The sequence below is a fragment of the Falco cherrug genome, chromosome 6, assembly GCF_023634085.1.
Source record: "Falco cherrug isolate bFalChe1 chromosome 6, bFalChe1.pri, whole genome shotgun sequence".
Classification (NCBI taxonomy): domain Eukaryota; kingdom Metazoa; phylum Chordata; class Aves; order Falconiformes; family Falconidae; genus Falco; species Falco cherrug.
Genome location: NC_073702.1, coordinates 56,248,731 through 56,269,561, shown reverse-complemented (window position 1 = coordinate 56,269,561; position 20,831 = coordinate 56,248,731). Strand labels below are relative to the sequence as shown.

The window sequence follows — 20,831 nt, the reverse complement described above, 5'->3', positions numbered from 1 at the left end:
ATCCAAGTGGATCTATGGACATACATTGAAAAGAGCCACTGAGTTCTGGCAGGTATCTTTCCATTTTACTCCCCCACACTTCTTCTTCCAGCGCTGGTATAGGACTCACATACAAAGATCTTGCTCAGTCCATACACAAAACCTTGCCTCCTATCAAATTTCAGTACCCCTTATATAGCGATGGGGCTGCTTGTAAAGAGGAGCAGAAATTCTGGAACATGATCCAAATATTGTATTTTGCTTTATTCTTAGAAGCAATCAAATCACTGTGTCTTGAAATAAAATAAAACAGATCTGATACGAATGGAAACTTTTGTCTTGAACCATTGGAGTTTGGTAAATTTCTAACTCATTGAACACGGGGAGAAAAGTGTTGGTCAACTAAGTGAACTCAGTGCTCCTTATACCTGCACTATATTTATTTTTTTACTTATGTAAATATTTTCATGTTGAAGGTTGTGAGCTTCAAAAGTATCCAAGTTTTATAGAGAATCACCTGACTTGTATGCTTTTGTAAAGTGGATCTTATAATAGGTACCAGGGAAACTGTTTAAAATGTAATATGTTGACTCAGAATAGAAGTTAGTGGTTTTGAATGTCTGCACTCTTGACGAGACTGGCAGTATTTCTGTGTGCAAAACACCATGTTTTCATTTTTAGAGTAGCACTAGCAATTCCAGCATCATTGTTGCAGTTCCTAGGTGGAGGTAGCAGGGAACAAGACTTCGAGTGTTCTGCAAATCCCTCAGACATCCTGACTAAGTGGGATATTTTAAAGGGTTCCCGCAAACTAGAGGTGGGAGAAAAGTTGCAGTGAATAAATGGAAATGTGCCTTGTTATCTGTGAGAACTCTGCTCCCTTCAGATGTTATACAGGATTGTGTTACATAGCAAATGAGGCAACAGGAAGAGTGAGTGCATAGGAAATGTGTGGAAGGAAGTGATTTTCTTTGCAAATTATTTTGGTAAGAGCATACACCTGAATGCGTGCGAATGCATATATGAGAAATTAACAGGCTCCAGCATTTTCTCAGAAGTGCAGATTTTTAAAAAGATGTAAATATTAAATAATTTATTTTTAAAATACTAGTTAAAATTATGACCAAATATAATAATTAAATTATTAATGAAATAAAATATGTTTACACCTCAATCCTAAAGTAACTCAGAAATTGTAAAGCTGTGCTTTGTACCATGTTTGGAGAAGGACTCTTGTGGGGATGGAGAGGGAGGAAAAAATTAGGAAATTGTAGTAAGAAATAAAATTACTTTCATTTGAGATTATTTATCTAAATTGGAATTTTTCACAAACCATGAAAAAGCAGATAGACTCTTTCTATGCTTCAGGGATCTTAATGTCGTCTAAGTCAAAATAAAAGGGGAAAAGCAGAAGTGAGTTAGATTACTTCCTTTGTGATTCTAAAGAAAATAATTGTGTTTATGCTTTTTCCATAACTTAGACTTCTGGAGGTTTTGGCAATTATTACAGAAAACTGTCAGAGTGGTGTTGTATGAATAGAATCTAGCATGTCAGCTAGTGCTTGACTGAAGAATCCTGCTTTTGATCATGAAAAGTTAGTTACTCCAGATTGTCTTTAGTTTTAGTTTGCATCTTTTTTATTGCTGTGTGAAAAGTGTATGTTTCCCATTTTTTTCAAAAAGCAGAAATTGTGGTCAACCTCATTATGACCTCATCAGACAGCCTTCATAGGCTCCTAGTACCTCTAGCTGCTGAGATTCATACATGGGACGAGTGCCTTGTCTGTATGCACTCACCCCTAATGGTCTGAACTATCAAAATGGTTCTTGTTTGTATTTTTATGCTGCCATAGCTGTGTGCTTTCTGGGAGCTATGTAGACACCTTCATGGATTTGCATAATAAGCCTGAAATAAAGATCAAGTGTTTGATTTTGCATGTGTCAACTTCGCTGGTAATTTTTGGGTTGCTCTCAGACTTTTATTGCCAAGCTGAGGTAGAGGAGGCTTAGTGATAGATAAACTTGATTTGGAGCTGGTGGTCTCAAGACACGGCAAGCCTTCAATATTTTGAATTCTGTACTTTTATGGTCTTTAAATTATATAGCTATAAACAATACAGCCATGCAGCCATTTTCTTGAATATTAACATTCGCCTTTTGCTCATTATCCATCAGGCAATATGTAGGCAGATACTAGGTTGTTAAACCTGAAAAACTCACCAAGGGTGAAGGAAACAGAATTGTCATGCTTGCTTTCCACGGTCCATGCAAAAACTTTATTTTGAAAACAAACCTTATTCTTAAGAAACGAATGATGCTTGATGCACAGTGAGAACAGTGAGGTGTTCTGCATCTGAATGAAAGGTCTCTCAAGCTGTAATATGAAAAGCCTGGTGCCGGTGGAGTGCTCCAGGGATTTTGCAGCAATGTTTCCAATTAGAGCTGGCTCTTGTTATCTGTAAAGTACTGTATACTGTTTGTAACACAGCTGGAATCCTGTCAGGTGCTTTTCACAACTTGTAAAAACTGATGATTGGAAAGGGGAGCTTGCAATGCTCCCCATACCCAGTCCACTCTGTAATGATCTGTTTTCTTCTGCATCTTTTTTACTGCAGTCATGCTCTCCAGGATTTTATAGGCTTCCATCTCCATCTGCGGGAAGGATACCTGCTCAGTCCTTAGGCACCTGCGTTGTATGTCAATGTCATGGACACAGTACTATGTGTGACCCTGAAACATCAGTTTGTCAGGTATTACATTTCTGAAGTTATGCACTAGGTTAATCTTAACGTACAATTTTTTAAGTTGTGTAACTAAGCTAAAAAAAGAGGACAATATTTTAATCTAATTTTGCTTAAATAACTTAAGTGTCAAAGTTCAAGGGGGCTCATAAAACAAACCATCTACCATTTTCCGTTCTGATTTTCTAGAGTTCAGATTATGTAGTGCTTTGTTTCCTCTGAATTACTATTTGTATAAAAAGAAAAACTAGGTACCTGCAAACTAAAGGGGCAATGTACCATGTGTTGTTCAATAAACACAACACTGCTTTTGTAAGTAATAATACACACAACTTGATACCGTCAGGTCATACACGATTGAATTTTAATTTATTATTCCTGCTTCAACAGCTGGAACAAAAGAAGCAAGGAAGGATGAATGGGATAAAAGATTCCATAGAATACATTTGGATAGCTACAAGCCTCCATTCTTTCTCCTTGTAAACCCATATATAACTCAGCAGGCATTTGATAGACGCTTAAAGCAAGCAGTCCCACTCCAAATCATATCAGAAAAAGAGAAATTATGAACTGAAATAAGTTTGAATCCCTGAAGCTGGGAATAAAATGTTGTCTGCTTTCTTGTAATTATCAAATACAGCTTTCATTCCATCTCTTTCCTCTGCAGAATTGTCAGCATAATACTGCTGGTCAGCACTGTGAGAGATGTGCACTGGGATTTTATGGTGTTGTCCAAGGTTCTCCGGGTGACTGTCAGCCTTGTGCTTGTCCACTATCCATTTCTAGTAACAAGTAAGTAAGTGGACTCATGATGCAGCATAACCTTTCCAGCAAGCAAGAACTTTGTTTTGGGCTCACTGTGTCTTTTTTCAGATGGCTACAGGAGAACGGCATCATGGAAGCCATACTAAAAAGTTTTGTATCTACTTTTTGTAGTTGATCTTCCTTTAAAAGTCGAAAATTGCTCCCTTGCTAGTATGTGATGAATAAATTAATAAGTGCTAGAAAATGCAGTACTCAACAGATAATGAATGTGTGTTATAAAGGTATTCTTACAAATGAAGCTAGACCAGAACTCAAGTACAATATAGTCACAAGGGAGCTGTAAAAAGTCTTATGCTCATATATTTTGTTGGTATAAATGTGTTACAGTGCCTTTCTTGCTCCACTGTGGAATTTATTGATTCCTTATTTAATGTTACATGAGTTCTAGGCAATTTGTGAAAGACAGAATAATTTAAAAGCAATATAGTTATTGCAGCGTAATTTTTATTGGTTGTTTTATGCTAATGAGCCTTGCCACGATGTCTCCACATGTGTTCCCAATAGATTGTACTTCAGCACTTGAGATTTGTTTGTTGTTTTGCTGATAATGATATTTGGCATCATACTGTAGTGCTGCTCTGAAAAGGTTTGTGTTTCATGATTGTTCTCTTGAAAGGTTGGAAGTGTTCCTTAAAATCATTTTTCTGTGTTTTGTCTGACCTTTAGGATGTTTTAGTGAGTATTTCAGCCAGTATATCTGAGAGAGGGGTTTTTTTCCTTCTTCCTTCTTCATTTTATCATTTTGGGGTGGTCTGGGGTTTAATTTGAAGGATAGAACCCCTTTCTCGAACATCGGTAGTTAAACACATCATGATCTTTCATCCACGGCAAGTGTTCTTAAGAAGAGTTCCAAACCTCATAAACACAAACTGGGAACAACCAAAACAATTATAAAAGGGTATTAAAGAAATACCCTTTATCTCAGAAAGTTACAATGTAGTTGTAACTGCCAGATTTTGACTTGTACCCTTTTTTAACGTTTTCTGTTACAACTTGATTATGTGTTCTACCTACTGGTATCAAGAAGAGACACTCAAACTGCAAAGAACAAGATCAATTGAGCTTCTCAGCTTTGCACATCAGTAAATGCACTGGAAAAAAACTTCTGTTACTAACTGGCAGTAGGAACTGCTGAAAATATAATTAAGTCCTATTTTTTTTCTGGGGCTTAAAGACCTTTGGTTCCCCAGAAACACAGATGTCAGATCGGAAAATGAGCAGGACTCTTCCCCTGGGTGGCTATGGCACCCTGCTACAAGAACGTAAACATATTCTCCACACTGTGTTCCAGAAATCACTTCAGTATCTTACCTAAAAGACAGCATAAAGCACAGGAAGTGGGTGTCGCTGAAGTGCTCTACAGCTGAGAAGTGTGTGGTCTCCACATGGTATGTGTATGTTGGGTGCACATGCAAATTGCTGAGCTGCTTGAGGAAGGGAGAGCAAGCAAAGTGACAATATCTCGTGCAACCACACAGCCTGCATGGCTGAAGATTTTTTCAGGGCCTTTTGTGTCACGCTCACATTAAAGTGATCATGAGGCTTTTTTGTTCAAAAACCTTCATAACAGATAATTGAATAACACCTGGTCTGGAATTAGTAAATACACTTAATCATGCTATAGTTATCCAATTTCTTAGCGCTGTCAAGTGAGGAATCAGATCTAAGCATGTTCAGAAGCAGAACTGCTTAGGGGTTATATAGCTTAACTCAGATGTCTCTAGACGTCATGGATGGGATTTCTTCTTCCGTTAGGTGTAGCCATCAACAATTTTGGTACCTGTATAGTAAATGCAGGGATAGACAACTATACATCTCACATATGTTAAAACTGAAGAAAACCACTACTGGAAAGAGGGCAGGGGAGGTGATTTCAAATGTGTGTATATGCCTATCTGTGCATTTCCATCTTCCACTGCTGACAGAGCATGCCTTAACGTTTGGCTCAGACTACATGCCTAACTTTTAGATGGATAGGCTTAGGTGGGATAGATCCATTCCATAAAGCTACAGAACTAGGTGGAAAAGGAGGGTAGCACACCTTGGGTTTGTGTGTGTTGTGCAGTGAAAGCTCTTCAAGATACTGTTGAACAAAAAAATCTACTTAACCTGCAGCTATTTTATGTAGTTAATTATAATCTGCATGAAATGCAGATAGCTAATAAGCCATCTTGTTAGTTTATTATGTCATGACTGACATGATAATATTTGTGAATGGTATCGTGCAAATATTTTTATTCATGAAATTTTGCAAAACTCCACTAAGTTTTTTAATACTGTTTTAATATCATTTACAATCAGCAGTCAGCTTCAAACATGATGAGCTGGAAAAAAAAGAACAGAGAATGAGTTATTCCTAGGGGTGTGAATCTATTTTTATAAGGTTGAAAATCCATTTGAAAATGAATTTGTGAGTAATAGATAAATTTGTTTACTTTTTTTTTTTGCAAAGATGTAAATTTATATGCTCATTCAAGCACTATTGATTTAGTGCATTTTAAGCAAGTTGGAGTAGGTTGGTGACTGTACTGTATCAAGAAGGAGCTCTGGGCTCACCACTAACCATCTCTGTGCTTTTCTAGTTCTTCTTCCACAAAGATTTGAAAGAGATTTACAATACTGCAGCATTTTAACATTTAGTTGTGTTTCTTTTCCCCCACCTACCCTTTTTGTTTGTTTTAACTGTCTGTGAAGGCACTTCATGCACTAATATTCCAGCAACATGCTACTTCAGGTAACAGGACTGTTCAGAATTAACTGCTCACTTCAGAGCAAATTAATTCCCCTCATCACCACTGCCTGGGCCCTCTCACCACTGAGGTCTCCGGGAATTTGCCACTGACATCAGCAACAGAATAAGATCCAAGATAAACTGCCTGGTTTAAAATACCTGTGGCCATATTATCTTGCAGTACTGTCACCTTGCCTTAGTGCCCCTCATATCCATGCTTCACCAATGACTTTAAGCCATTTGGCCTGTTTATACATTGCCAGTGTTACATATGGTTTCATAAAGAGCTTAATTTTATTTATAAAAGAGCCTGGAGGAGTCCTCATAGACCCGATGCCTTTTTTTTATTTTTAACCTACTCTTTCTCCTTGTAGTATGGAACTACAGTTCCCATAGGGATGCACTGCAGTCGCTAGTTAGTCATCTATGTCATAGCTTAGTAAAAATAATCTAGTTTCTTCTATGATTAAAATATGATCCCTCTCTGATCATGAAGGAAATAGCGTTATATGTGGGGGTTTTCCTCTGTAGGCCTTTTTCTCTTCAATATATTGCTGAGGAGATAATCTGACGCTGCCTTTTTGGAAGATTCTGTGTGGCTGTAACTTCGGTTCCTTTTTCTTTATGTCTTAGCTTTGAGTAAACTCTTCCTGGCTTATCTCCTTTCATTCAAACTAAAATGAAATAAGACTGAAAAGGCTGGGTTTGTTTGCTCAGTTTTTTAATCTTTTGTTTCACCTCCTTCCCATTACTTCTTTTTCTTGATCACTGTGAGTGACAGCACCACTCACTCATGCAAGCTTAGTTGTTGACTCCATCCCCTCTGATACAGCCCTGCCAGCATTTGTCTAAATTGTGCCAGTATCACAGCAAGGCATTCACAAAATTCGTAATAGAAAAGAGGGATTTCCCACAGGTGTTTATAAACAGATAAGAAAATGCTGCCGTTTACATTGAATGGAGCTTACCTTGGGCCCTTCTGCACACCTGACTAGAGTGAAATGATACAATAGGATGGAAAAAGTTTATTTGCTTTTGTTTCAGTTTTAGCCCTTCTTGTGTTGCGGAAGGATCCGGTGATTACCGGTGCACTGCATGTCCACCTGGATATGAAGGCCAGTACTGTGAAAGGTAGGATGAATGGAAAAAGGAGAGGGACAGTGAAAGGCAGGCAAGACCTGAAGGAGGGCAATGTCCTTCAGTAACTGTAAACTTATATTTACTAATGTTTAAATACATGCCTTTAAGTTATTTCCTCTTTATATGTTGTTATAATTCAGCCATAATGCGAAATTTTTATGTACACCCACTTAAATTGATAATCAGTGTTATTTATATTGCAAATATTGTCCTAGTCTTACTTTCTGATTTGTGGGTTGTTTTTTGCCCTGGGCCTCAGGAGTTAAACTGGGAAATATGAAATTTATCTATAACTAGATCCCACGCTTGTGGTGTGTCTTGGTGTCACTCATACCCTTTGTTCTAGTGACTGTTGTGTCCTCAGGCACTGACTGTGAAAGACACATATAAACATATTAATGACCAAATTGCCAATTAATAACCTAAACAGCAGCTGTCGTCCCATCCATAGCAACGCTGTGGGATTAAGTTGATCAAAACCAGCAAGTGTCTACTATGAGATTTCACTTCTAATGCAAAACACAAGTGGCTAGTGGGGAAAACTTTTTAGTCATGGTATACTAGAAGTTTGACTGAAAACTGTTAGGAGTGTAGAATCACTTTTGCATACTCCTTCCATCCAGACTGTTCCATGTCCTGGTTAAAAGTTACTATCAGTTTGTTGGACACTTTAGAACATTTGTCCCTCTACAAATGCATGCTGAGCCATGAAGCAACAAAGATTTTATTAATGGTTCATGAATGAATGTTCATATAAATTTTGTTTACGATCTTGCCAAGTATTCATTATAGTACACTATGCATCTCAGTTGGCCAAACCTGGTTTTGTATTTGCAATGTCTAGATGCTCTTCTGGCTACACAGGAAACCCACAAGCTCCAGGAGGCTCCTGCCAAGAATGTGAGTGTGATCGATACGGTTCCCTGCCTGTCCCCTGTGACCCTGCCACTGGACAGTGCACTTGCAGGCCTGGATTCACAGGGTGGAAGTGTGTTGGCTGTGAACATCGGCATGCGCGTGATGGCATGAAATGCATTTGTACGTATACTGACGTCATTTTGGAGAGGTTTTGATTGTGTTTGTCATGTTTCAGAAATGCAACCCTGCATGTGCATCAGTCAGTTGTGTGGATTTCTTTGAAAATAATTGCCAGGTTTCTTACTACTTCGGCATTCTGATCCATTTTTTTCACGAGCCTTGAGATGCTAGGAAAACTCAATATTTTTTAATATGGTCACTGAAAATTGACAACAAAGCTTTGAAGGATTTCTTTTTGTGGGTTTTTGAAGTCTGTAGTTTTGCTAAAGGTTGTCATTGCTGTTGTGACAATATTTGCTCTTAGTGAATTTTTTACTGTTGTCCTAAATACTTAACCAGCAATTGCAATGCTCTATACCATGAGTCACACGGAAAGTTTTTACCAATGTTTGCTTGCTTATGTTGGTTCAAAAACCAGCCACTGGAATTTAAAAGACCTAAGGAATGACAGTATAATATATCCAGGAACAAATAACTTCCTTTGTTTAAAGCAGAAAACTAATAACCTAAACGAAGTTACATTTTACTTTACTGGTATCTTTGCCCTGCCTTCAGTTTTGATATGTACCAAGTGTCATGTCTTTTATTAGCGTTTGGATTTTTTTCCCATGAAATTGGATAGTGTTTGTTTTGAGCCCACATCTCATTTCCTGTGAAATTGTATGCTTATGTCTTATCAAAAATATTCAGGTAGCAAAACCTTTCTAGAAGACTAGGTCAATCCAGACTAAATAAAGCATTTTCTTGTCCTGAATCTCACCCAGCTGAGCAGGAACTGATCTTTTTGTGATCTTTTTTGTTTGGTTGGTTTTTCCTCTTGAGGCCATCATTGTTCATTTTAGAGTAGAATACAGGTATGGATCCAGTAAGTCCACATTATATAATATTTCTTAATCTGTGCATCTTTCAATATATTGGCAAGGCACAATGGGCTGGTTTCAAGGTTTTACCTGATTTTTATTTGTTACAGGACTTTAACTGGAGCTTTTTCATTTTCGGGCGGGGGTGAGGGGGTGGGGGCAGGGAGGGGTGCCTGTGTGAGGGACATGTAACATCATGGCAAGTAGATACCAAAGAAAGGTGCTTTTTTGTTGTTTGTTTGTTGTTTTTTTTTTTCCCACAGAATGCATTCAGTCTTTGCCTCAATACCCAGAGGTGTACAGCTCTACTACTAAAATTAGGTAGTACAGCTCAAAAAAATTGCAGAAATTTTAAAAGCAAATGGGAAAAATTAAGAAACCAGAAAAGTGCTGGAAGTGGCTGAATGTATCATATTAGTCAAGAATGTAATGTGTGGCTTCTTTGAGTGGTTAAAGAGGAAAACATTAGGCATGTAGGGTCAGGGACTACACAGTGCAGAACATTGTTTAACTCAATAGTTGTGATCAGCTCTCAGAGAGTGCTTGGGACTTAGTAGAACTAAGCTTCTCAACGTGACTGTTGAGTTTGGTGCTTTTGCATTACTCCTGATGCCTAGGTACAAGTCATCATTGAAAATGAATAGAGAGATTACTGTGAATGTAGACATAAATACTTTGGCATTGGTTCATTGATGAAAAGCTTAGTGTACTTAAAGGAAATAAAAGTCTAACATCCTGCAGTGTGATATAGTTTAGGACTTAATTCTGAACTATTGTATATCTTAAGCTGTTTTAAACTACAGCAAAAAGAATGCAAATAGAGTAACAAGCTACTTTGCTGAATTAACTATGCTTTGGCTCCATTTTGTGGCCTACATGTCAAGGAGAATTGTAATCACAAGTTCGGTCTGTAAGTGTTACAGCTACAGAATTTTAAAATAAGGACTGTATTTTCCAGAGTGGCATCTAAGCAAAAATGACTTAATTTTTCAACAACCTGAATACCTGTTATATTATTACCGGTATTAGCCAATGTTTTCAATCTCAGGCACTGCTTAGTATGTTTTTACTGGTCATTTACCTTACCACTGTTCTGAAAAGTCTTTTGGATATCCAGGATAACAGAGTTTCTTTGTACAAAACAACTTAAGTGCAAGTTATTCTTCGTAATGCTTTCCCGGTTCGTTAATGAGACTATTTCATTGTGTCAATAATAAGGTTAAAAATCTTCACTATCAATGGGAAAAGCTGTGTGCAGGCAAATCAATTTTTTCATCTTTTTGCTTTGAGAGATGCAGGATTTAACTGCAACATATTTCTGTGTCAGTGTTGAACTGTATCTATACTACCTGTAGCTGCATTTTTACTTAACTGGATAATCAATTTTCACCATCAAAACAGTGCTTTGCACATCCATATGGACATATCATGTCATTTCTAGGGAATCAAATGAAATGATTTCTTTCCTTTAGTCATAAAAGGAGGAACCACCTATAGGAACAGATGGGAGATACTTTAAATGTCCCCTATCGCAGGAACTGGGCTGTTACATTGACACCACATCAGTAACATCCATGTCATAAATTGCAAAAACTGCAATTAAATATTTCAGTAGACACTTTATGCCCATTTTCTCCAACTTTGTGATTTTCCCTTTTGTTTAATGGTTCCTCAACCCCCATATAACTCCAAACCCACCTTTGCTAATGCAGGGCAATACCCCTGACGTGGTAGAAAGCCAGCCTGATCAATAAACCATTTGTAGCCTGTGGTGGACACAGGGACTGTGGCAGACAAAGGGAATGTGCAAGCATAGACTTTGTGGGAATTTGCCATGGTTAACACTGCCTAATATGTTACAGGCTTCAGAGTACCATTGTTTTCTTCTGATGGGGATTCATTGCTGCAGCCATAATATGCTTTCGTAGTCATTGTGCTGCTAAAGAACCATTAGAAACACCTTCTAGGGAAACCCCGAAGCTTTCCTTCCTTACTCCCAGAACATTTATCTGTTCCAGTCTTGAGTTTAATGCAGCTGAGAATTTGGTCCTGTATACAATATATTTTTCCTTTCGTGTATCAACCACTTCCAAAATACTCCCCCTTCTGACTTGCTTCAGTTGTAGCAAAACCTTAACAGTAATAATAGTGATTAACTACTCTTAATGTACAGAAAATAAATGCCATATGCAGAATCACACAATCACAGAAACCTGTTTGCTTTTGATATTTCAAATTAGCTGTATTCATGTATCTACTTCTGCTAATTTGCAGAGTTCCATTTCAAATACTGCAATTGCATTGTACCTGTCAGAAGTGCGAAGCACCCTTAGTTAGGTGGTAAAACGATCTAGCTTAAAAAAATACATGCAAATACAATCACCCATGTTTAAAAAAATGTAGTTGTAAGTCATGTAAAACGTAATGTGATTAAGCTGTCCCGTGTTAGTATGTTGTAGTTAGTATTTAAGTAAGTGAAAATTGATTTTGAATATCTAGCAAAGAATAGCCATCTGAGTAATGAATTTTTGGCAAATTCTATGCAAGGTCACCACACAGTATGAAATGAAAGCTAAATAATGCATACTTAAATCCAATTAGAGAGGTATTAGCCACAGTATTGTATTATTATAATGTATTATTGTTTAAATATAACATTTACATTTTAACGTATCCCATATCATAAGTATTCTAAAGATTTTAGAGTGAAAAATTCCATTGAAAAGATGGGGGACAAAAATGGAAGAGCACGGATATTCATTAAAGTGATCTATTTCTGATATAGCTAAGAATCTGTTTTATCAGGTTCCTACTGGTTTTTTTGGTAACGTCATTTTTCAGTTGCTTAGTGCATGCCACTTTTCAGTGCTGTAATAACAGTTATATTTTGGAAAGCTACAGGTAGAATGGAAAGAGACTATATTTTTTTTACAGCCACTGTGCAAAGGGGAATAATTTGTTTACTGCTAAGTAACAATGGAAAGATAATTACAGGTGAATGGCACAGACAGATTTCACTTCCCATTATATTCTTAGAACAGAACAATGTTGTTTTCTCTGGGATGTTGTTAGGGAACTGAAAATAATATCCAGAAAGTGTGGCGGGGGGTGAGGTGGGGGATGTCTTTATAAGTATACAGGAGTCTGGATGGTCTGCTACACATCATAAAAATATTTTTTTCTTTTTGCATTAGTATGGTTAATAACTGAATTATTTCCCCAGATAGTGACCATCTAGATTGTCACGTACAGATAGTCATAATACTCTGCTGATGAAGACTTTATTGTAATTTTTGGTCTCAAGTAATCCACTTCTTAGGCTTACTTTCCCTTTTCTTTTGAAAAGTTAGTAGCCAGTAAGAAAGTTTGTGATGACTGCAAACTAATTTTAATAATGGGGCCAACACCTTTGTATACTGTCAAATATGACAAAAGTTCTCCCAAATCTTCTCTAATGCTTACAATTTTTTGTATTTATTTGTAACTACAAATGAATTGTTCTCTAAATGATCGATGCCCCCTTATGCATCACTCATTTTTACCGTAATAAATATATCTCAATGTTTATTCTGCTAAAAGTTGTCATCTGGCAATGGCTGACTGGCCTATAATCACTACAGTACTGAAGAAGTATATTTTCTGTTTTCTTAGTTAAAGCCCAGTGTTCCAATCCAGAACATAGCTGAATTGTGTGATGAACAGGAGCAGCATTTCCTCAGTTCTGTACCCAGCATGCTTGGGCAGACTGAGATCGTTAGTATTTGCTTGATTCATATTTTACACATACATACTAGAAATGTGTAAACAATAATACAAGCCAAAGCATGTATTGCTCCCTACTCATCCCTCCCAAACAGCTGTGACCTTAGCAAGCTGAAGTGGAAAGAAGAAGCTACAAGGGTTTGGGATCAAGCCTGTAGCAATCAAGCATTTTTGTAGACAAGTAAAATTTTTTTATTTTACCTGGTGACATTCCACTTCACTTCAGTTGTAGAGTGTGTAGTATGTAAAATGAAGAACCTTAGATTGCAGTACTGTTGGAACAGTAACTGTGCTTACAACTGTGTGGTGTTTAGGGAAAAAAGTGATACTAGTGAGAACTTCAAGGCTTTATTGTTAAACATGTGGCAAGTCAGAACTCACCTTGTGAATTCTTTCAGGGCACCAGTCATAGCTGCAATGGGGACTTCAGAAAAATTTGCCTTCAATATTTTGAGCTCCGTTGCAACACAAACTGCAAAATCTTTCCTATGATGTATGCTCTTGTCACAAATGTTGTTTGGAATCAAGCAAAAAACTAAATGCAAAGCAGTCAGTGTGGTTCTGCTGTATGAGATTAACAGGGAACAGGAAATAATCATGACACATAGAGATCAAACAGGTTTGTTAGGAATTTTTCTTTAACTCAGTCTTGGGGGGGGAGGGGAGAAAAAGAAGGATCTTCAGCCATTCTGCGGTCAACAGTTTTATATCTTTATGGATTAATATATTCAATATTTGTAGAAGGAGAAAATTATGTAATCAGATTCCTTTCATACTAGGGCTTGGACATGTAAATATTGTAGTCTATGTAGACTGCTGTTTGCAATGCGCTGACACAGTTCTTCACCCATGAGAACGAAGGAGCTTCTAGGCACTGGTCCTGGGAGAATCAAGTTTTTTTGTCTAAAATAGGGAGTAGCTTCATGATCTCAGCCCTTCCAAAATCAGAACTAAGCAGAGATGCTGTCAGAGACAGATCTTGAAGAATCTGTGAAAAGAAGCATCTCCTAGCTCCTACACAGTCTAATTTAGCAGGAGCTGGAAGCTTCTTATCACAAGCCTTAAAAGAGTGAGCTGAAAAGAAAGATACTGTGTGTGACACCAGATCTACGAAGTTGTGGGCTAGCTTCTGCTATGTTCTGAGTTTAGCAGAAGTTGTGGGCTCTTCTGCCACAGCCGTAAGAATTAAATTTACGTCTGTGCTGGACAACTGCTGCTCTATCTGCGTGAGCTCAGTAAGCGATGGGCACCCCTACTTGACCTGGCAGCTGATAAACTATCAGTTCTCCCTTTTTTTATTGCATGAACTCCTGTTGAGTCTAGACCCACACTCCAATGTCTTTTGCTCAACTCATGCACTATATAAACCTAACTAGTACTGCTAAGTATCAGAACCAGCAAATGAGACTTTTTAAATAATGAAAATCAGAAATAAACCCAAGCCAGTACTTTAGACCCTGATCTGGATCTGAGTTTTCCGATACTTGGGAGACATATTGATCATGCAAACTCCCTGAAACCAACAGCAATGGCAAGGAAACTAAAGGTTTCAGCTCGCTACTGGGGTTCTGTTTCGTGGGACAGAGGAGGGCTTTTTTATCTTTTTTATTGTTTGGTGTGAGACAAGTGCCATAGTGGGAAAAATGAGGTAATGGGCAACAGATTAATGAGCCTAACAGAGTTCAGCACTTCATTGTGAAACAGCAGAAACCAATGCTGAAGAGTCACTATCGTAAGATACCACTTCATATCAGAGATTACATGGTTGCCCTTAGACCAAAAATTACCTAGCCATAAAAGTCTTCTGAATCTTAACAGCAATGAAAGTATTAAAGCAAAATTGTGTTAGATATTCATTCAGTTGGAGGAACATGTTGTGGCTTAGATATGCAATTCCTTTATTGTACATTATCTTCTCTTTGTAAGATGCAGTAAGTGGTTAGATACCCATAAACTTATAGTGTCTTTTATTATTTGAGGAAGTATTTAAAAATAAAAAAAATATTTGGCATGCATACTTTGGAGAAGCTTCTCACAAGAGGTAAGTCAAAATCCTTACAGGACTTATTGTGCATGGGAAAGTGTGGTGAAAATGGAAAATGCAGTAATTTGCATTAATTGCTTGCTGGACTGTTGTAATATTGACTGCATGATTTGCCTCTTACATGCTTGCACTGCTGTAATGACCTGAATTTAGTGCTGCATTCATTAGTATTAGACACACATTTATACTGACAGTTTTATAGATAGACACAGAAGTATTTAGTCTTGCAAAATATAATCATACTCTTGTAATATTTCCCATAGCTACAGTACATTTCAGACTGCATATTGGAATAGCTTAGTCTTGTCTTACCTACTCAGCTGTGGTCCTCACTTGATGTAGTTCCTCTTTTCAACCTGATTATCATGCAAGAGGTGTTAATTTATCCTGAATTCACTTATCAATAGTTTACTCATTGAGAATACTAGATGTCTTCATAAGCTGTTCATTTTTTTTCTTGTTGGTGTGAAACAATTTTGTCTTTAATACACAGCAGATTTTTAGTGTTTTAGTACCAAACACTGACAATTTTGAGGGTGAATAGATTTAGGTTGTTTCATAAGTGAAATAATGTATCAGAAAAAAGAAAACAACAAACAGCAACCCTTTTCAGGTCCATGATCACTTACAAGCATCCTGCAAAATTATTACCGGGTCTACTTATCTTCTTGACCAGCTATGTAATAGGTGTTTGTTATATAAAACATTCAACTGGCTGTAAAACTTGTTTTTCCTGTAATTCTCTCAGACTTCTAAAAGCAAGCACACTATGACAAGAGCTTAGATAGTAATAAGCGCTTTTTTTTTTATTTCACATAGAGATATAAATCAGAATGTATCATGCCCACAGTTAACAACTGCAGAGAAGTTCGTGTAGTTCAGCTTATGTAACAAAATACTGTGAAATGGGAGGACGAAGTCTGCAAATGGAAGCAATGAAAATGCAAAAGGAAGTCTTAAAATAACAGTATCTAGCTTTCTGCACCCACTTCTTACTGCATTAATCCAGCATCTATCTTGTCTCCTTTTCAATCATCGCACGAGTTTCGTGGTGTATTAAGCTACTATTCATTATTCTTCTTTTCTCTGTATTTGACTCAACTCCTTGCCGTACTGAAGAGCCAACCTACAGAATAACATCAGTATTCAGATAAGTGAAAACTTTAAAGAACAGAAAAAAATAATCCATATGAAGAATAGGTTTCAAGGAAAAAAAAATGTAATTTTCTGTTGAAAATAACTTCTCTTTTTCTACGGAAACATACATGTTGTTTAGTGGTTTTTTTAAGCCATTGAGCTGCCTGGGAGTGTTGCTGAAATAAATAATTACATACTTGTAAAACTTAAGGCACAGTCCTCTATGTCTGTTAACATTACCAGTGAATTCATTGTTTCACAGTTTGCTCCATTTCCTGAGATGTTGTTCAGGTTTGCCAGTTCTGTGTAGCATCTTTATGCAGGGAAACAGTAAGACACTCCCACAACTCTGTTCTAAAGGATGAAGTATTTTCCTGTCTGCAGCATAAATTATACAAGACTGTAAGATTATGAGAATTTCTTGTGATAGTTTATAGAAAGCGGGGGGGGGAGTGCAAACTTCTTTCAGTATTATCCAGCACACACCAGTATTTTCCATGCTAAAGCATATTTGCAAGAGAGGAAGCACACATAAAAAACAAACTGGTTAGTGAAAGGAGGTAGGGAAAAGCATTACTAACAGAAAACTCAGTATTTTTGCCTGGACTCTTTCAACTGTCTGCATTACAAGTTTAGAATGTTTGGTCATGCTGTTATATGACTATAAAGTATATAAATTGTGAGACTTCTGTAGCCTTTTTTTATATTCAAAGCCACAACCATACTATACTTAAAGTGCTCCTTAGATTTTCCAAATTAGTTGTCCACTTTTTTCAACCTTAACAAATTAGTTGTCCACTTTTTTCAACCTTAACAAATTAGTTGTCCACTTTTTTCAACCTTAACCCAAATTACTTGTCTAATTTAGGATTTTATATTGGCTAATCCATAATGGACAATGTTAATTATTTCCTCTTTTTGTGAGGTAAGCCTACCTATTTTGCTGCTCTTTTTTATATGAAAATGTCCCACTACCAAGTCCTAAGCAATAAGGTCTTTCCTGTTCTCTAGTTGTTATTTCCATTTTTTTCTCACACTAAGCTTTTGGGGTAAATTATCTGAAATTAGTGTTACTCTCACAGAATTGTATGTGTGCCATAAAATTTCTAACTCATATGTCTTAAATATTTAGCAATATTTAATATTTAAATAAGCTTTGCTCTTCTTCCTCTCAGCTTGTGATGATGAATGCACAGGACTCCTTCTCAGTGATCTGGATCGGCTAAACCAGATGATCCTGAGTGTTAACCTTAGTGGTCCATTGCCTGCTCCATATAAAACGTTGCATGGTTTTGAGAACATGACACAGGAATTAAAGGTACGTTCATAGTATTCACATTCGTAAATAACAGGGCTTCAGTACAACTGTACTTCAATCTGTTCAAACATACAGCCATGAGCAGGTTCAGGGAAGAAGAAAAAAATCAAGATTTAATTACTTGTAACTTGTTTTGATTAATAAGTAGTTATCACAGCTATTTATTTTTACTTATTTTAATAAATAAATCTTACAGCAGTAGTTTGTGTACCTATGTGCAAGGAATTATACTGCAGCACAGGAAAAGTGATGTCGCATCCAAATAGAATGGTGTTCATGCTGGTGGTCCGTAAAGCAGTTACGTATGTTATATACTGTATGTTTCATACCATACTTATAGGTTCTCCACTAAACTATGTAAAGATGTCAAGATTCCCAAGGAAACTATGTTGGATGGATGTGTCACAAAAGTCAATGACAAAAGGGAGTTGCATAGTGTAATGAAAAGGAAATTTTTGATGCTGCTTTTCTACAATATTTGGAAGCACTGAGATCCATTAAATACAGAATTTCACTCTCCCTCCTCTGTTCCCCAACAGCATTTGCTTTCACCTCAGCGAGCACCAGAGAGATTTCTTCAGCTAGCACGAGAAAATCTGGATACCCTGGTGACAGAAATGGATGAACTACTGGCACGAGTAAGTCTGTGATCACGTTGGGGTCTATGGGTTTGGTTAAAGCTGCAAAATTACGGAAATCTTCTGAATATGAACTTGAAGTATAAGATGCTTCTCAGTCTCAGTGTTTGAAATGGTAGCTAGTCCTCGAACAACCTCTTTTTGTGGGCCAATATATTGAGATACATTTTCTGCAAAACTTTATAATAATGTAAGAAAACTTTATAATGCTCATACAGAGCTCCCAAGAATGAACTTTTTTGGAAAAGCTGACACTTAAAAGAAAGATAGTTATTGATACAGCATTTTTGGGCTTTCCCATGACTTCAGCTGCAGGTTATGTTACAAACCTAATGGCACAAACCCATGGGATTACCATAGTTTCTCGCATATCTGGAGTTTTTCTTTGAATAGCTGAGGCTTTTGGAAACTGAACCGCCTGGTTCCTTCCTTTTCTTCCAAACAGTAGTACTGTCTCTGGTAAGTCTATCTGCTTTCTGCATCAGCAACATCATCATATTCCCTTTCATATCTCCTGAGCCTGACTGTCTCACAATAGTTCTCAGTCTGTTCCTGTTCTAAGATTGCTTGTTGCAATACAAGTAACCTGGCTTCACTTATAGTTACTTAGTGCTCAGCCATCTCAAGCGAATTACAGGAAAAGTTTTGCTGTTTTGCGGTTTCATTTTCCATTTTGGGTTATCTGTTGTATTGGCTTGTTTCTCCAGGAGCTGTAGAGCAAATGGTAGCCTAGCCTGATTCACTTATTTTAAAGAAATTTACAGCAAGGAAACGGAATTCCTGGTTTAGCAAATAACAAGGTCTCATTAAGAGTCAATGAATGGCAAAATTGAAATGGGGACAATATTTAAAGGGAGAATTCAAATATATGCACAAGGTGTGTGAGTTTAGTTAAATGTATGTGTTCTATATTTCATTTATGAGGGTAGCGTGTCTTCTGGATTTCAATTGATGTGCTGTTTACTCTTCTTATTAAGGAAGTTTTATTTCGATATAGACCTTATTTTGGTCAGGAAAAGACTAAGAAAATAATATAAATTGTGCCACCTAGTGGAGAACAAAATAGTGAAATGCACGAGCCACAATAAAAACAGCTGTCCAAAATGTATTATGAAGGATTACCAAAAATCATGTTAGTGAGGAGTTCTTCCCTGTGTTGAAGTAGCCAAATAAGAAATACATGAATTACTGTATTGGTGAATATACAGGTGAGAGAATTTACCTTATCCCCATACAGTTTTAGCATAGTGTCTTAAAATTGTTCATAGTTTACAGAACTAAAGTTCTCAGAAAAACTGGTTTGTTTGTGTGGATTATATTCAATTTTGAAAAAAAACTATGTAATTATAGGTAATGGGTAAGAAAGCATCTGCAGTGTGTTTGCATATGTATGTCTATACAGACACACACGCATATGCACAGGCATCTATACATACTCTCACTGTAAGTCTAAAGAAAGCTTGTTTTTTCACTTTTATTTGATCTTTTATTTTTCTGCCAGAAATAACTATTATGGTACTTTTAAGTCTAAGTGGGCTTTTAACTTGTGACAGCCCTACAGGCAGAGAAGATTATATTTCTTGTATTAAGATTTCTCAGTCTTCTCTTAAGACATTTTTTTTCCTTTGCATAGTTGCTTTTTTTAGTATCTTTTCCAATTGCCACCCCCACCTCCCCACCCAAAAAAATTTAAAATTAATCCCCCCCATGGACATGACCTAAAATAACGTTGCAAATTCTGACCTCCTGTAGATTAATCTTAGAAGGAAAAATATTGAAGGTGTGGTCTTAGGGAGTTAGTGTGCTGGTCGGATTATCACTGCTTCCCTGTCTGCAGTTTTCTATTGTTGCAATGAGTAAATAGCCTGATGGTTTCCAGTTATCCTTATAGAGAGTTAACTTGTTGCAGTTGGGTTTTTATATTTGGGGACTATCAACTGGTGGCAGGTCCTACCCTTTTGTTTCTGTGTTTGTAAATACGAGCAATGTCCAAGAAAGAAGTCTGAATCCTGATGCAGCATGTTCAAGTCTCATTTCCAAATAAAGACATAGCCAATAACTACATAATGGCCAGCCCTTGGAGCACATGGTACAACCATAGATAGCAAAGATTTTCCCTGTGTCTGATTTGAAGGCTCACTAAATTTTCAAAGTGAAACCAGTAGTGATGAAGAAAAAGGTTGATGAGGGTTAGTAAGGAGTCTATTTCCGTGAAAAAATGTCAATTTATCCATTTTAAGGTAAAGTGTAGAAGATAATAGTGTTTAGTCGCTATAAAACCTTTGGGGGTTTTGTTTCCTTGTGGTCTCTTTTCAATCCATCATCTCTTACATCAGTGCAGTACTCTTCCCCCCCACCCCCACCCCCCATCATATTCTTTCCTTCATTCACTCTGCCATACAGATCTTCACATCCTTCTTGCACTAATTACGTTCTTACATGGTTGCATGCTCATTCCCACATCTACCACCAGAGGCAGACCTCAGACTTTTCACTTGCTTTCAGCTCACTACTTTTAGTCAAAACCCCCTCTTCCCTTCTAATTAGGTACAGAGTCTTCAAGAAAGACAGGGATCAGAATTAGTCCTCTTGATTGAAATGCCTCTTTTAATTTTGTA

At 37.1% G+C, this 20,831-nt stretch overlaps 1 protein-coding gene across 1 annotated transcript in view; it reads left to right on the top strand.

The window, feature by feature from the left end:
* LAMA2 (laminin subunit alpha 2) overlaps window positions 1-20,831 on the top strand; it is a 377,271-nt gene that overhangs the window by 265,382 nt on the left and 91,058 nt on the right. The window contains exons 29-34 of the mRNA XM_055714667.1: window positions 2,595-2,729; window positions 3,388-3,512; window positions 7,321-7,407; window positions 8,261-8,454; window positions 17,433-17,575; window positions 18,115-18,213. Of these exons, the coding sequence (XP_055570642.1) occupies window positions 2,595-2,729; window positions 3,388-3,512; window positions 7,321-7,407; window positions 8,261-8,454; window positions 17,433-17,575; window positions 18,115-18,213 (783 nt within the window). The remainder of the gene's footprint in view (window positions 1-2,594; window positions 2,730-3,387; window positions 3,513-7,320; window positions 7,408-8,260; window positions 8,455-17,432; window positions 17,576-18,114; window positions 18,214-20,831) is intronic.